This window comes from Stegostoma tigrinum, chromosome 25 (genome assembly GCF_030684315.1).
Source record: "Stegostoma tigrinum isolate sSteTig4 chromosome 25, sSteTig4.hap1, whole genome shotgun sequence".
NCBI classification, from domain to species: domain Eukaryota; kingdom Metazoa; phylum Chordata; class Chondrichthyes; order Orectolobiformes; family Stegostomatidae; genus Stegostoma; species Stegostoma tigrinum.
The window spans coordinates 45,988,472-46,007,084 of NC_081378.1; the positions used below are offsets into that span (position 1 = coordinate 45,988,472).

Genomic DNA, 18,613 nt, shown 5'->3' on the forward strand with positions numbered 1-18,613 from the left:
GCACTTCAGGAAATCAAATGATAACAGGAAAAGTATACATTTACTGGCAGGACTCTGAACAGCATTGCTGTACAGAGGAATCTTGGGGTTCAAATCCATAGCTCCCTGAAAGTGGCTACACAAGTAGATGAGGTGGTGTTGGCATCATGTTCAGCACATCGTGGGCTGAAGGGTCCATTCTTGTGCTGTACTGGGTTATGTTTATTGTCTATTAGTGTGTCAGTCCAAAGAGTGTGTGCTTGCATACTTGAAGTGAACTTGAATTTACAGAAGCAAGGGGTACTATTCACTGAGCCACAGCTGATGTCCATCACGATTACTATATATCCCCAAAAGACAAGACTTGGAAAAATGGGATTAACATTGTAATCATGAAATATGTCAACAGCTTCAAGTTTTCATGACACTGTATGATGAAATAACATAATAGCAGATTGTCAGCTACATCTGACTCAAATCAATCTAACATACTAAATATTATTTCAGTACAAAACAAAGTAAACCCTTTGCCTCCTCCATATTTTAACAATGTTTATTAGTAACATATTAATCAGGTACTTCAGTGTTAAAGATATAAATATCAGATTAACTTAACATGAAAAGGGTTTATTGGAAAAGGGTATCAGACCTGTTGGGACTTTAAAAAAGGTAAGAGAGAACGTTTGTCATCTACAAAAACTGATCTTTGACACAACCTATTCATTCAATCGGAAATTGAAAGAACTTCAAATCATTAGTTTGATGCCACTATGCTCTCAAAAATAAAACCAATTATTGGCAGTTAACTGACTGAATGAAAAACAAATGAAGAACACGACCAGTATGCTGGTGGTGTCACAGTTCATTTGGGGAGTTCCACGTTGCTATGGCACCACATACCTTTACATGCATGTTGGATGCTGGAGCCATGGCTAGTGATTGCAGAGGGTGAAACATTCCATCACAATGCTGGCTAACAATGTTAGTAGACAATAAGAGCAACAATTAAGATGCATTGGGAGGATTTGCTGGTTGATAATCTGGATGGAAAGGTTGACTGATGAATACACCTTCATTAGTCATCCAGTCCTGGAGGTCACACTCAAACCTGCAACTTCTGACGTCGAGGCTGGGTCACTATTCATTCTGCCACAGGACCTTTGCTCTTCAGTGTCTCTAGGTGAACTTAAACGCCAGCAGCAAAGAGACGTAACTATTGCATTGGGCATATTAAATGATGCTTGCAAATTAAAACAACAACCAGTTACTATTTGGCTTCTGTGCTGAAACCCAATTATGCTAATTGGATCAATTAATGTTGCAAATAGAGAAAGAGCCCATTAAAAGCAGTCTGTGAAGATCATCTGTATGTTAATTTGATTACTTCCAAAATCGCCTTTGGATTTTCATATATCAGTCAAATTCCTAAAAGTGGAGAATATATATTTGCTCTACTGATTATACAGCTCATTGAGATTCCAATGTCCTTTGCACTGACCACAGTATAGTATCACATTTGGAATCTAAACTTTGCAATTGGTACCTGGGGCTGCAGACTATAGTTAAGCGTAGGGCTGGGATTGTGCTCAAGACATCTGCCCCACTAACTTGTGACAGAGCACATTTCCCTATCTACCCATCACGAACAAAAGTGATTTTCTGCTTTATTCCAATCTGTTAATACAAACCTTTGTTGCAAGTATTGGAAGTAATTTCCCTCGCCAAGCACGTTTTGTAATAACAAAATTTTTCTATTCAATGCTGACTCAGGAAGATATAAACAAGAGTTTACAGGATCTTTGATTTTTAGAAGATGACAATGCAGCAAACAAAGCTCTCATTCTTTTATGGTCTTGCTACAAAAGCAGTCCAATCAATTATTGCATTATTTCACTTTTGTTTCAATTATTTCTTGGAACATAATTTAGCTTAACAGTTTCATATCAGATACAGTAGAAATCTACTGAATGCCACCACTATCCCCTTCTCAATGCCATCTCACCAACACCAGTAACAAACTCCTAGGCAATCAATGGAGCAGACAACATTACGTTCCTCCACATTAAGTTCTGCCCAATGAAGAGGGCCTTGTTCTGTAACAGTTGATGAATGATTTTTGACAAAGCTGATAAATCATAGCTGATGCATCATTCTTCCAAGTGAACAGTTTGTAAATGTGGCATTCAGTACTTTGAGATCATGTTTATACAGGAACTTAACTGAATACTGTCTTATTTCAGACATGGAGAACAAATTTACTGTACAGTCGAGCCAAATTACATATCCCCACACCACACTTCTTTTGAGACACAGTCAGCTCAAGCCAAACAACTATAACTACTAATGGATGAAAGGTTTTTTTTTAAAAAATGTTGAGACAGTGCCAGTGACAACCTCTCCATTCTATTAGTTCCAATTTCAGAGGTGATCTGCTAACTCACTACAATACCCCTCCTTTCAACAATGTTAATTGTTAATTCTTGACCGTCCCTTACAAAAACAGAATCATTGAAGCACAGCAAGCCTCGATTTGACCAGTCGTGTTCATGCAAGAGTGACCCTCGGGTAATCCCACTCGTTGGTTTTCAAGGGGGTGGAGAAAGCATTACTGAACATTCCTCCAACACAATCACAGGCCACACACAACCACCCACTAGCGAGAACATCTTTCCTCATGGCCCCTTTGGTTGTTTTGCCAGGGGCTTTAAATCTTTATTGGCTGGTTCTTACCTCTTCTGCAAATGGAAACAGTTTCACTTTGCCTGCTCTCTACAGATGCTCAAGATTTTGAGCGCCTCTAACAAATTAACCATCAACCTCCTCTTCTCCAACAGAGCTCCAACTTCTGGAATTTCTCTAACTGAAATAATTACCCCCAAAGCCATTCTCGAATTGCTCAGCATAACAGATCTATGCGCTGGCTGAGTGACTATGGTTCAGACTGAGTTGGAAGATACCTCTTAAATCAGATGAATTTCCTCTTGAAGCTGTTTTAATTAAAGTTTGGCAAAAGGATACATTATCCTAAAATCATGCATTTGACAGCAACAGCTTTTATAAGCACAGACATACATCAGTAAAAGTACTAGAACAAAACTTATTGGACTGAAATATTTTACTGGGTTTTAAAGAACAATTAAAGTTACATCATTTAGTTTTAGTACAATCATCTCCCAACAATTTTGCTACATTTCCCCACCCCCCCCCTCCTGCCCCAAACCAAGTGCAATATATTGCAAGCTTCAGTTCCCATTTGGAAAGTGGCTCCTTCAGGTTAAAAGAGTGGAACGTTTGTGTCATCATCTTTATGGGTTGCAGCAACTGCAATGTAACAATGGAGTTAATTTCAAACTGGATTTCCCCCTTTATGCATGGTAGAAGGATGTATGCATACCATTTCACACAATCCCTAAAAATGGGGGAAAAAAATCCCGGATTAAAAAATATGGCAAAACCAAGAGCAGGTGACCTTCAATGAATGAGGTAACTTGCACTCACACCAGTGATTATTACTTACTTTAGCATCCAAAGAATAAAAGCAGTGTTCCAAGTCTCAAAAGCACAAATTTGCAATCTTGCGATATCTTAGGAGGATTTTTCATGTCAGAAAACACATTGAGATGTGCTCCAAACTCAATGACAAGCAGTAGTTCAAATGCCAGCTGCTGCAGGCTCTTTCACGCACTGGGTCCAAACTTTATATAGAATAAGTGTTACCCCATCATGCCTTCATTTCCAAAACATTAAACCACAAACATGATACCCAATGAGAACCAAGGATTCAATTATAAAATGCTATAAATATTCTAATAAAATGAACCTCACTTATTGAAATGGTGAAGTGCGTTCCAGAAATCAAAAGGGTGGTTGTTTTGCAAGTTCACGAAGCTCATTATGAGAAATAAGTTCTAAAGGTTTGAAATCCAAACAAACTGAGCAGATGTACAATGGGAAGAATGAATTTTATCCCTTCAGGGGAAAATTTATGTATCTATCAGGGTAAGGGATTTACCTAATATTCACAGGACTCATCTTTTTAAGATACTGTAAATTATTTGCAAGTTTACACAAGTTTCCAATACACATTTGTCATTTGAGTACTAGATCTCTTCATAGTCTCTGTTACTTGTAACCTGCTCCCCCTTCATTTACTATCCACGTACAAGGTATTGTAACCATACATTCTCCGAGTGGTAAAGTTAGCCATCTATTCAATTTTGATATTCTAGATCTGACTGGTTCTTTCCTATTGGAACCAGACCAGAGAAAGCTGGAGCTTTAATATTTCTTCGATCCTTTTCGGCTTCTTCATCTTCATCATATCGCTCATCGTCATTATCCTCCTCATCACTCTGGTGCGGGCTTGAATGCAAGGACACTGAAGGGGATGGGGGCACTGACGCTGGCCTGGGATATTTGAAACCCTCTGTCTATTGGAGAAGAAGAAATTAATTCATGATATTAATTTTGTTTTAAAATATGATGTTTGGAAAGCAACCATTTCTTATAATGCTGCCTTAATAGAAACCAAACCAGCTTACCAATGGTGGAATGATTGGGTCCATTTGGAACTTTTCTGGGAAGGTTTTGCTCAGTGCAAGATGGCGGGCATACATGTAGTACTGAATATGAAAAGAAACAAAATTTAAAAATAAACCAATATAAAAAGATGCAGGAAAATGATGCAACCAAAAACAAGAGAGAGTTATACATGTTAATTCATCACATAATGGTATGAGCTATTTTTCCAGAACTTACAGGAATTTCAAATTACATTTTGAAAAATCTAAATTACACCTTTAAGACTATTTCAGAATCAGCTGTATTTAATTTTGAAGGCTTGGTTTCAAACCATTTTAAGAGGTAAGAATATTTTTTATTTACTACTAAAGAAAGGTGGCTTTCCCTCTTCCAATCATACTAGCTTCTTCAGCCAGGAATTAAAACTGACTAATCTCTATTCCAATTCTTAAAATGCCACAGTAACACTCCAACAATACTTTTCTCTTCTAAAAGGCATCATCTCGGTCAGTAACTTCCACAATCTTGAACTGATATCCTCTAGTTTTCTTGTCTGGCATATGTGAAAGCTGGTTTCAGGTCGTCTCCCTAAGCTGATGAATCATCAGAATCTTGTCCATCTCACACAAAAATCACCCTGCAATTTTTTTTTGAAAAATCAAATCATATGTTAGAACTACTTCCTCTTGTATCAGGGATCCTTTACACTGCCTTCCTCTATATGGTCATTAGGGCATGAGTCAGTGATCAGTTCTTCAAGCTGTGATCTGAAAGAAAAAACACCATGCAGCTTTAACACAACATTCAGAGTGGTCTTAAATGGAACTGCCCAGTCAATGAAGTGTTTAAGGCAATAAATGGAAACCTGTCACAATGGTATGTCAAATTGACCCACTCACTATTTTTTAATTATCACTTAAGAGCCATGACAAATGCACAGTGCTTGTCTGGAGTTTTGAATGTATCAAAGCACATATAAACAAGATAGAAAGGCTTTCAGAAATGACCACTGAAACTGATCCGAGGCAATGTGTATCAAAGCAACTCTGACAACTAAGCAACTGAAGTGTTCCCTTGCTAAAAAGCAGAAAACTTGTGTCTAGACTTTGCTAGAAAACCAAAATCCTACTCTCCCACTGCCACTAAGTCTTCCCATAACTACATGAAATACAAGTGCGATGGAATTGACGAATTGACTCCAAAGATGATTTAGAACAAATAGATTATGAGGCAGGTTAATATTTCAAGAACAACTCACCTGGACACATGAAACTGAGAACTGAAATAACTCACTCAATCTGAAAACACATGATCTATGTATATCAGTACAAATTGCAGAGTGCAGTTGGCCTTTCAATTCTATTCTGTACCTTAGACTTGCATTTTGCAATGTACAATACTTGGTTCATATAATGAAATTATAGCAGTACAAACTTTATTTTGTAATGTATTTTAATCCTAATGACCACAACAGTTATACCGTCACCACCGTTTAGAAACAGATAACTATTTCTTACTGTACTAATTAGTAATAATTAAAAACCCAAATCCTATTTGCTTTGCTGCCAGCTCAAGTCATTTGAACACACAAAAAGAGACAAGTCAACCCACTTCTTCAAATGCTAAGACCCATTTGCTACATTGGGAGCTTTTTTGCACTGATCAACTTGCAAAAGAAAACCTCTTTTGAAGGTCTAAGCTGAACCTTGACTCCAACATACTCTATTTTTGTTTCAACTGTGAATTCAGTTCTCTCACCACGAGACAATGACCATTCAAACTACACAATGTTAGAAGTATATGGAAGCCCACTCAATATGGTCCACTTCCATCCAACCTCCCTTCACTGCAACATAGGGTGTCTTCAGTTACCTTATATTTCTGTCTCTTAGCCTACTGTTAATTCACATTAAAACCCTGGACAGACACAGACTTGATTTTCTGAAGGTTTCTCTTACAAGTGCAAGTATGTTCAAATTTATGCACAAGGCTCCTGCTTTCTTTCATTAGGTCACATCTTCTCAGTTAAGTCTTGAGGCTGATCAGGCACAATTAACTCTTTCTGAAGCTATGTTGGCTGTTATTCCTGTACAGGTAATCCCATTTTTGTTTTGGATTATAAATCCCATTCAGTTTGCTATGATGGAGGCCTGTTTAATGTGCTTGCAGTTGTTACCATGACTATAATTCTCTTGAGCATGAGAATACCTAGCCTTGTTTACAGTCAGTCAGAAACCACCCCACTGTTTGTCAACTCCTTTAGGAAAACCTGACAGATTTTGACAAATCTCTACCCTTGTCACAAAGGAGGTTATTTATTGGTTTTCAGTCATTTCAGTAGATTTGCAATTTCTGCTTCACCGATCTCAAAACTCCAGAGTAGACCTATAACATTTCCACATAGACAGGCCCTTGATCCTTCACGAATTGTCACATTAGTTGCATGTACTTACTCTAGCCAAGTATCTCCAGTCCAGAAGCTCAGAAAGCCTTTCAGTTCTGTTTCTCTGGATAATTCTCTGGCGACGTGACTGCTTGCAGAATCCAAACATGAACTGAGTCAACTGATTGCAAGATTCATCCAGTGATCGGAATCTACGATCCACTATATAAATCCCTGATCGCAAAAACAACAGAAGGAGTGAAAATTTTCTTGGTCAAGTTAATGAGCAGTGCCTTATACAGCATTTAACTTACCATAGGCTGTTGGATCTGCCACATGCTCTTGCATAAAACAACCAAATCCAGATAGGTTGGTAGTCACACTAGGAATTCCCATTACTGTGCACTCAGCTATAAAAGCAAATATCACAGTCATCAGGTTTATATATATATGGTTTAATACTAGTCAAGTTTTACATTCCACTAATCACGCAAATAAATACTAAAATCTAAGTAAAGATGTACAGGTATATCTGCTAAAGTACTGCCACATATACACTCTCTTCCTTTATTGCTTTCTGTGCTCCTATCTGCTAGTTCCACAACTTCATGGGCTTCCTTACACCATCACCTTTTCTTTCCCCCCGCAAACTGGGAAAGGACAATGTGGAAAGCAGTCAACATAAGTGTAAGTTGCCTTAAAATTCAGTGATCGATGGTGTGGAAGATACACTAACTCCCACCACTAGTCAATATATTGGCTCAAATACAAGGGTCGTTCATTGCTCCTTTTTTGAGCAATGCAATAAGAACATTAAATATCCACCTGAGATGACCAGGAGAGCTATCAGTTAATTATATGATAATGTAGTAAACTCTGTGCAGTGGAGTGAATAGGTTAGAAATCCGAGTTCCCGACCTAAGATTGAAAACACTATCTTCCGATTGGCATGTGATAATAGAAATATATATTTTAAAAATGAACATGAAGTCAATGAAGATTGATAAAATAACTTGGAAATTCACATTAATCTACTACTTTTAGTGGTGGAGCCAAAAACATGTTGGGTATGCAGTTGGGTACTGGTGCGTTAAAGGACAAGTGAATTATCAGGATAACTAGCCCTTGATATTACTTTTTGTTTCTTCCAATGTATTTTTAAAACAGGTTGATTATGCAATTACTAGAACAGTTATGTCCACATATTCCACAGACAATTTAATTCACGAGTTGTGAAGGGTTCTGAAATGAAAAAATATAATGCAAGGAATAGGAAGATTGCTTACCTTGTAGCATGATAGAATCATCATAGGAGTTGAACTAATCAGGATCATATCTGGGAAAATTGCATTTTTAAAATCCTGGCAAGATATGATAGGGGTGTTTAAGGGACGTTTTGATAGCACATGAATATGCAAGGAATGCAGGGATATGGGCAGCTCAGTAGTTAGAACGGCTGCCTCACTACACCAGGGACCTGGGTTCAATTCCAGCCTCAGGTGACTGTCTGTGTGGCACATTCTCCCAGTGTCTGAGTGGGTTTCCTCTGGGCACTCCAGTTTCTTCCCACTTCCTACTGTCCACTGTCCAAAGTGGTTAGGTAGACTGATCACACTAGTGTGTCCAGGGATTTATGCGGATCAACCATGGGAAATATAGGGTGGGGGATGCATCGGAGTTGGATGCTTTAGAGAGTCAGTGTGAACATTTTGGGCCAAATGACCTGCTTCCAGGCTGTAGGGATTCAATGATATTCCAGTGGCAGGAAAAAGAGATTAGTTTAAATTTGGCATCTCATTTGTCACAACAGTAGTCCTGCCTCAGTTCAGAATCTCCAACACAAAATGAGATACCATGCCATAAACAGGACCCCAAATTATTTGAAAGCGGTAACTGATCAGGGCACCTATCACTGCAGTACAAACAGGCAAATAAGAGGAACTCACTTTCACCAGTCTCTTTTCGTAGTGATAAAGCACTACAGTTCTCCAGAACAATAGTGCACCCATCACACCACATACTCAATGACTGAATGCTGTGTGATGTACCCAGAAGTAGCTCTTTCTTCTTCCACAATGTGAAGTGGCCATTTAAAACAGTATCTATACTGCCTTTGCCTACAGCCTTTTCCAGCTTTTGGAAGACAAAACTCTAAAGTAGTTTACTCTTTAAAAAATAAAAATAGGGACACAAAATAAAATGACACTTACCAGGAGTGTATCCCCAAGGTTCATAATAAGATGGGAAAACGCCGAGATGACAACCACGAACAAACTCTTCATAATCCATCGGCAAAAGAGGGCTCGTGGATGATAGAAACTCAGGATGGAAAACAATCTGGGAAGTTATAACGTAGGGGATTTTAAAACAACATGAAAGTTGAAATGGTACTTGGGTTTAAAAGGTACATTTTTACTACAGCTTTAGGGTCACCAGGATATTAATGTTGTAACGTTCCGGTAGTTGACTTGGCCTGGCTCCATAAGGAAGTGGTTTCACATCACTTGGGGCTGACCACTCCAGTAGGGTCTGGAGTGAGGGTTCATAGACACAGGAATAATTACAGGAGATTTTGAACAGAAAGCAGTGAGGGATTTTGGTACGATGGAGGGCAGAGGTACTGTTCTGGCTTGCTAGAACAAGGAGTGATCTGAGAAGGGGGTTGAGAGGTGCTGACACCGGAGAGCTAAATGTTAGCACAGGGTACTTAGGTAAAAGGGTATGTGATTGGTTGGTAAGGTTATAAAGCTCCTCTTTTCTCTAAACTAGGATCAGGAAACTGTGTTCTGCACTAAATCCATAGTTAATTAGTTAAATAGCCAGAAATAACCAAAAGGAAGATTTAATACACTAGTTTAACACATGGTGGAGCCAGCTTGTATACACAGACATCGGAATGGCATCGCCGGCTGAAGGCTGCAGCCCAAATCTTGACAGAGGGAGGGATATCTTGACAGAATATAATTACACCCCAGGTCAAAAAAACACAGGCTCGGGAAATGGAATGCCTGCCTGTTAGATCGGCTACATTTAGGAGAGATCAAGGACTGTCTAGCAAACACTGACCCTAGCCAACAGGTACAAGACACTCAGTACTTGTCAGGAGAAGGAGAAAGATTGTAGGAAGGGCAGCCACACTGACACTATGGCACCACAATCACCAGACTGTCCAGGGAGAGAAGAAAATAGAAAATGTTACTGATAGGCGAGTCTATAATTAGGACGAGAACAGATAGCCTCTATTGCAGTCAAGGATAAGAATCCTGAAGGCCTTGTTGCCTGTCTAGTGCCAGGATAAGAGATATCTTTGATAGCTGGGGTGGAATTTGGAAAGGGAGGAGACAATGATAACAAAAAAAGACAAGTTTAAAATAAAAATTTATGAAGACAGAGAAAATCTATTAAATGAAATGATTAAGTAACAGAAAACAAATTAGTAAAATAGTTTACAGGCACATCAATATAAAAGATGGCAGTTGTTTTGAGAATAGGATCATTAAAGGGAGAAACAGGATGATAATCACAGGAAAAAGGCAAAAATATTAAATAAATTGTTTCATTTCAAGTGTTTACAAAGGAGACAGAAGAGGTCAATATGATGTTGAATGATGAGATTAGCAATTAGATAGGCGTTCAAAATTTTAAAAAGGATGTACTGAATAAGCTCAGGTGGATAAAGCCCTTGGTTGATGATCATATCCATATTTTTCGAATGATTGAGGGGGGAGATAGAGGCGACACTACTGTATGCAATAACTCATTGGGGGGGGGGAAAAAAGTGTAGATATAGGACCAGTGTATTGCTGACATCAATTTTAAGAAAAGACAACAGATCATGCTGGGGAATTACAGATCCGTAAGATTAAAACAAGTTGTAGAAAATGAAATGGAACCTTTACTAGAGAGAACCGAAGAACTTCTAGAAATGAAAAACAATGACATCAGGAAGGGGAAATTTTGGTTGACTGTCCTGGACTTGAATGTAATGCAAGATGTTTCTTTTTTGGATTTTTGAATGGCCTTCAAAATGAGGTGCCTCGTAATAAACCAAAAAAATTAAGGTCAGACAGTACAGTGTAAGGAGACAAGGGGCAAAATGCGTTGTTAACAAAAAAACTTCAGAAAAGTCAGATAACATTGCTGGAAGAACTCAGCAGGTCTGGCAGCAAATTTGGAGAGAAAGCAGAGTTAACATTTTGGATCCAGTGAGCCTTCTTCAAATAGGTCCTTCTGGAGAAGGGTCACTGAAGCCAAAACATTAACTCAGTTTCTCTCCACAGATGGTGCTGGACTTGCTGAGTTTTTTTCAGTAATTTTTATCTGACTTTCAACATCTGGAGTTTTGTTTTAAAACCACAAGCTAGTCATTATTCTTCTCTTTATCTATGGACTGATCTATATTAATGAATTCAATAAAAATAAGGTAGAATTAATATTCTAATGATTACGATGGATCCATTGGTCGATTGTCAGGAAAAACCCATCTCATTCATTGATGCCCTTTAGGGAAGGAAACTGGAATCCTTGCTTGGTCCGGCCTACACATGACTCCAGATCTATAGCAACATGGCTGATTCTCAACTGCCCTCTGGGTAATTAGGAATGGACAATGAATGCTGGCCCAGCTAAACGGCGCCCACATCTTGTGAATGAATGAAAAAGAAAAACTATCCAGGCTATGGTGTTCTGGGAAGTGGCTGCATGCCCATCATCCGAGCAGGGAATAATTCTTATGAATACAATAGCATCTTATGAAAGGCAGTGATGTCCACTGAATTTAGGTTTTAAAGTGGCCAGACTGCATGGGCATATATGTGAAACTAACTGGAAAAGAAAATAAACCTCAAAAGAGACGCTGTATACAAAACGGATTTCTGTGCAAACAATGCTTCATTATTTTTTAAAAAGAAGTTCAGAAATGTTAAAAAACCTCTCAGATTCACTTTCATGTCTCAGGACACCCAAATCTCTGCCACGGCTAGTGACTGAGGCCAAAACATTGAATTTTTTCAAGAAATTGTTTGATATAGTTCTTCAATGAGGATGGTTATCTAAAAATATAACAGGATCTTGATCAACTGGGCCAGTGGGCCGAGAGATGGCAGATAGAATTTAATGCAGATAAATCTGGGGTGTTGCATTTTGGTAAGACAAGCCAGGGCAGGACTGATTCAGTCAAATGGTAGGGCTTTGGGGAGCGCTGATGAACAGACAGGCCTTGGGGTTCAGGTACGTAGTTCCTTGAGAGTGGTGTCACAGGTAGACAGTGCGGTGAAGACAGCATTTGGCACTCTTGTACTCAATGCTCTGACCCATTTGAAGGCAGGAGTTTGGAGGTCACATTGCTGTTTTACAAGACATTGTTAAGCCCACATTTGGAGTATTGCTGTTATTAAAAGGATGTTATTAAACTGGAAAGGGTGCAAAAAAAAAAACTTACAAAAGCAAGTTACCAAGACTGGGAGGTTTGAGTTATAAGGAGAAACTGAGCCCTTTCCCTCCACCTCCTAGAGTCCAAGAGGTTAAGAGGTGATCGGAAAGAGGTTTATAAAATAATGAGGGGCCGAGATAAGGTGAATGGTCAAGGTCCTTTCCCAGGATAGGGGAGTCCAAAAGGGCATAGGTTTAAGGAAAAGGGGGAAAAGATTTAAAAAAGGGAATTAAGGGGCAACTTTTTCCACAGTGGGTGGTATGTACATGGAATGAGCTGCCAGAGGAAGTGGCAGAGGCAGTTATAATTACAACATTTAAAAAGACATTTGGATGGGTGCAGGAATAGGAAAGGTTTAGAGGGATGTGTGTGTAACACAGGCAAATGGGACTGGTTTGGTTTAGGACAGGACACTTGGTCAGCATGGACAAATGAGGCCAAGGGCCTGTTTTCATGCTGTATGACAATGACTTTGAGCTAGTATCCTACTTCTGAAATGCAGTTAGGTTAATGAAGACAAACAACAACCAATTTGCGTGCAGCAAAGTCTCACAATCAGCATTGGGATAGTGACAGAAACTAAAACAAAGTGCTGGGAAAGCTTGGTAGGTCTGGCAGTATCAGTCAGAACCAAAGGGCCATTAGACTCAAAACATTACCTCCACAGTGAACATTTGAAGTCCAGTGGCCCTTCTGTCAGGCCTGACGAGTTCTCCCAGCACTTTCAGATTCCCAACATCCACAGTTTTGCCTTATTTTAGTTATTAACGTGGTAATGATGCGGCAGGAGAAATAAATACTGCCAAATGAGGGAATTCAAAAAACAAACATTTCGTATACAAACCTATGTTCACTCAAGCAGGCAGTTAAATTGCTTTAACATTTCATGAGAAAGATAGATACACTGACACTGCAGTGATCTTTCAGTACTGCACTGGAGAGTTAGATTAGATTTTTATAATGAAATAGAATGCCTAGTGTGGAAGCAGGCCAATCAACCCATCAAGCCCACACCAACCCTCCAAGGAGCATCCCACCCAGACCACCTACCTCCACACCTTTTCCTTGTAACCCTGCGTTGCCCATGGCTAATCTACCCAGCCTGCACATCCCTGGACACAACAGGACATTTTAGCATTGTCAATCCACCTAACTTGCATACCTTTGAACTGTGGGAGGAAACTGGAGTATCCAGAAGAAACCCACACAGACATCAGGAGAAATATGCAAATGACATACAGACCCGAGGGAGGAATCAAACCAGGTCCCTGTAACACAGCAGGGCTAAATCACTGAGCCACCGTGTTGCCCTCTTTTTGTACTCAAAATGTCTGGAGTGAGTCTTAAACCACAATGCTCTGATTCAGGGGCAAGACAGGAGAGAGATACCATCTAGAGCACAACTGACATACCAGAGAAAGGCTAAAGTAAAGATAACCCGAGATAATTGATGGAATACACTATTAAAAAGTTGCTTGATCTAGGAAGTGGAAAACAATAAACTCTTATCGAAGAACAGCAGCAAGTGCAGGCAAGATGCAAAATGATTTTGAACAGTCACAGATCAGAACTTCCCACCGTCATTCCCACTTAGATTAAATAATGGAGGTGTAATCCAATTGACAGGAGGCAACAGATTCTGATTAATGTAGAACACAATCTTTAAAAGACACACCAAGTCAAGGATAAGGATTCAATAAATAGACTTGGGTGTGGGGGATGGGGTCAAGAGGACAAAGTTATACAGAATGAGAAGAGGGTGCCAACTGATGGCTCAGAGATGCCACAGGAACAGCTGTCAGTCAGTCTTCATGCTCAGACCATGCTGGTAAACTCTGGCCATGGTGTTCCCATTGGAATGCAGAGATTAGTACTCTCTATGACCACTTTCCCTGCAAGATGATAAAAAGGTGCAAGGTACATACAATTTAGTTTTACTTACATAAAACAAGGTTCAGTGTATTAATGCTGCACTCAAATGTATCATGCTATGAAAGGTGACAATCTTAGTTAGTTTCTGATGAAATTCTTACAGCACTGGACATTAATTATATTGATCAAGTTCTAATGGTACTTGTTCTGTAATTCTTCAAGGTCATGTAATAAATGTCCAACAGCAGAACAGATCCAGCGTCAAACTGTGTTAAGAATTATACCAGAAATCAAATTAAAGATTACCAGACAGGCTTGCAGCAAGAGGCAAGTTATAGAACAGTTTTAATGTAGACAAAAAAAACATACCTATAATCACACCTTTATCATTGAAAAGAAAAGTCACAGATTGCCAAATCTCTGTAGTACTTCTAAGGGAAGCACCCTGACCACAGTCTTCCTGCCTGGTCTGAAAGCTACGATTAGCAGCGTGGCCATTTCAGAGACATGGAAAGAGCATGGACAGTTGTTGCAGGTTCTGGGGTTTGGGGCGGCACGGGTGGCTCAGTGGTTAGCACTGCAGCCTCACAGCACCAGGGACCCAGGCTCAATTCCAGCCTCGGGTAACTGTGTGTGGAGGTTTCATATTCTCCCCATGTCTGCATGGGTTTCCTCCAGGTGCTCCGGTTTCCTCCCACAGTCCAAAGATGTGCAGGCTAAGTGGATCGGCCATGCTAAATTGCCCGTAGTGTTCAGGGGTGTGAGGGTTATAGGGGGATGGGTCTGGGTGTGATGCTCCAAGGGGCAGTGTGGACATGTGGGCCAAAGGGCCCGTTTCCACACTGTAGGGAATCTAATCTGAAAAAGATCAGGGAAGGTGGTAAAAGAGGGGGAGGTGTGGCACAGTTAGTCAAGGACAGTATTACAGTGGCAGAAAGGACATTTGATGAGGACTTGTCTACAGAGATACCATGGGCTGAGATTAGAAACAGGAAAGGAGAGGTCACCCTGTTAGGACTTTTCTATAGGCCTCCGAAAAGTTCCAGAGATGCAGAGGAAAGGATTGGAAAGATGATTCTGGATAGGAGCGAAAGTAACAGGGTAGTTGTTATGGGCGGCTAACTTTCCAAATATTGACTGGAAACACTATAGTGCGAGTACTTTAGATAGGTCAGTTTTTGTCCAATGTGTGCAGAAATGTTTCCTGACACAGTATGTAGATAAGCCAACAAGAGGGGAGGCCACATTAGATTTGGTACTGGGTAATGAACCAGGCCAGGTGTTAAATTTGGAGGTAGGTGAGCACTTTGGTGATAGTGACCACAATTCAGTCACGTTTACTTTAGCAATGGAAAGGGATAGGTGTATACCGCAGGAGAAGAGTTATAGCTAGGGGAAAGGCAATTATGAGGCGATTAGGCAAAATTTGCAAAGCACAGGATTGGGAAGGAAACTGCAGGGGCTGGGCACAATTGAAATGTGGATCTTGTTCAAGGTGCAGCTGCTGCATGTCCTTGATAAGGACCTGTCAGGCAGGCAGCAAGTGGTCAAGCGAGAGAACCGTGGTTTACTAAAGAAGTGGAATCTCTTGTCAAGAGGAAGAAGGAGGCTTATGTAGAGATGAGGCATTAAGGCCTAGTTAGGGCACTTGAGAGTTACAAGTTAGCCAGGAAGGACCTAAAGAGAGCTAAGAGGAGCCAGGAAGGGACGTAAGAAGTCTTTGGCAGGTAGGATCAAGGAAAACCCTAAAGCTTTCTATAGGTATGTCAGGAATAAAAGAATGACAAGAGTAAGATTAGGGCCAGTCAAAGACAGTAGAGGGAAGTTGTGCGCAGAGTCCGAAGAGACAGGAGAGGTGTTAAATGAATATTTTTCGTCAGTATTCACTCAGGAAAAAGACAAAGACAAAGCTGTTGAGGAGAAGACTGAGATACAGGCTATTAGACTAGACGGGATTGAGGTTCACAAGGAGGTGGTGTTAACAATTCTGGAAAGTGTGAAAATAGAAAAGCCCTATGGGCCGGATGGGATTTATCCTAGGATTCTCTGGGAAGCTAGGAAGGAGACTGCAGAGCCTTTGGCTTTGATCTTTATGTTGTCATTGTCTACAGGAATAGTGCCAAAAGACTGGAGGATAGCAAATGCTGTCCCTTTGTTCAAGAAGGAGGGACAATCCTGGTAATTACAGACAAGTGAGCCTTACTTCGGTTATGGGTAAAGCGTTGGAAAGGATTAGAACAGATAGGATTTATAATCATCTAGAAAGGAATAATTTGATTAGGGATAGTCAACATGGTTTTGAAGGGTAGTTTGTGCCTCACAAACCTTATTGAGTTCTTTGAGAAGGTGACCAAACAGGTGAATGAGGGTAAAGCGGTTGATGTGGTGTAGATGGATTTCAGTAAAGAGTCTGATAAGATTCCTCACAGTAGGCAATTGCAGAAAATATGGAGGCATGGGATTGAGGGTGATTTAGCAGTTTGGATCAGAAATTGGCTAGCTGTAACAAGACAGAGGGTGGTGGTTGATGGGAAAGGTTCATCCTGGAGTTCAGTTACTGGTGGTGTACGGCAAGGATCTGTTTTGGGGCCACTGCCATTTGTCATTTATAAAAATGACCTGGATGAGGACATAGAAGGATGGGTTAGTAAATTAACGGATGACACCGAAGCCAGTGGAGTTGTGGATAGTGCGGAAGGATGTTGCAGGTTACAGAGGGACATAGATAAGCTGCAGAGCTGGGCTGAGGGGTGGAAAATGGAGTTTAATGCTGAAGAGTGTGAGGTCATTCACTTTGGAAGGAGTAACAGGAATAGAGTACTGGGCTAATGGCAAGATTCTTGGTCGTGTGGATGAACAGAGATTTCGGTGTCCATGTGCGTAGATCCCTAAAAGTTGCTACCCAGGTTGATAGGTTTGTTAAGGCGGCATATGATGTGTTAGGTTTTATTGGTGGAGGAGGAATTGAGTTTTGGAGCCATGAGGTCACATCGCAGCTGTACAAAACTCTGGTGCGGCCGCACTTGGAGTATTGCGTACAGTTCTGGTCGCCACATTATAGGAAGGATATGGAAGCATTGGAAAGGGTGCAGAGGAGATTTACCAGGATGTTGCCTGGTATGGAGGGAAGGTCTTATGAGGAAAGGCTGGAGGGACTTGAGGCTGTTTTCGTTATAGGGAAGGAGATTAAAAGGCAACTTAATAGAGACATACAACATGATCAGAAGATTAGATAGGGTGGACAGTGAGAGCTTTTCCCTCGGATGGTGATGGCTAGCATGAGGGGACATAGCTTTAAATTGAGGGGTGATAGATATAGGACAGATTCAGAGGTAGGTTCTTTACTCAGAGTAGTAAGGGTGTGGAATGCCCTGCCTGCAACAGTAGTAGACTCACCAACTTTAAGGGCATTTAAATGGTCATTGGATAAACATATGGGATGATAATGGAATAGTGTAGGTTAGATGGGCTTCAGATTAGTTTCACAACATTGAGGGCCGAAGGGCCTGTACTGCACTGTAATGTTCTATGCTGCATCTCTATCAATAGTGTCCTTCAATCAGTACCCACTTTCCATTCTGAGAAATTTGGTTTCCCTCAAGTCTATCCCTCACATCCAACTCTGTGCAAAAAACAAATGGCTTCAATTTATCTCCGTTTAGGGATATTGAAGTCCCGTACAACAAAGTAATTCTTTATGGAACAAAATCTGGTGATTCACAATTCTCATAGAATCATCGACTCCCTAAAGCATGGAAGCAGGCCATTTGACCCATCAAGTCCACACTGGCCATCCAAAGAGCATCATACTCAGACTCGCCCCTTACCCTACCCGTGCACTTCCCATGGCCAATCCAGCTAACTTGCACATCATTGGACTGTTTAAGGAAACTGGAGCACCCGAGGGAAACCCACCCAGACACAAGGTGGACGTCTGTGTGGAGTTTGCAGTCACTCCAAGGCCGGAATCAAACCTGGCTCCCTAGCATCAAGAGACAGCATTGCTAACCACCGAGCCGCCCCATTACCTCAATAGGTCCTATCACTGGTAGGCTCCCTCATTCCATATCGAGGTCACCACAGAAAATTACACTTAGACTGACCACTAAGGCTTAATGACTAACATGCCCTGGGTGCAAAGATCAAACTTGGAGGCTCCTCCCTCCTCCAAGGTCAAGCAACTGAAGAGTGGGGCAAATGAAGAGATCAATCCCCTCACTGCTTCACTTCAAAACAGGAGATTTCTGACAGTTCAAATCAAGATTTAAATCTACAAATGCATTTTCAGAACATAACCAAACATATGTTCAGCAAGCCACCCATTTGAGAGTGTAATCAGAAATACTTGCACGTCCTCACCTCTCAGTCTCACATGAGGAGGACAATATGTCAGCAAGGGCAGCTTACAGAATGGGTCCATTAGCAGC

General features: G+C 40.6%; 1 protein-coding gene across 1 annotated transcript in view; it reads right to left on the reverse strand.

Annotated features, from left to right (window-relative positions):
• Window positions 1-2,756: 2,756 nt before the first annotated feature.
• The window catches only part of gys2 (glycogen synthase 2), a 45,465-nt gene continuing 29,608 nt past the window's right edge, over window positions 2,757-18,613 (reverse strand). Inside the window, exons 12-16 of the mRNA XM_048554327.2 lie at window positions 9,094-9,220; window positions 7,198-7,293; window positions 6,954-7,117; window positions 4,521-4,601; window positions 2,757-4,409 (exon numbers count right to left, since the gene is read on the reverse strand). Of these exons, the coding sequence (XP_048410284.1) occupies window positions 4,191-4,409; window positions 4,521-4,601; window positions 6,954-7,117; window positions 7,198-7,293; window positions 9,094-9,220 (687 nt within the window). The 3' untranslated portion in view covers window positions 2,757-4,190. The remainder of the gene's footprint in view (window positions 4,410-4,520; window positions 4,602-6,953; window positions 7,118-7,197; window positions 7,294-9,093; window positions 9,221-18,613) is intronic.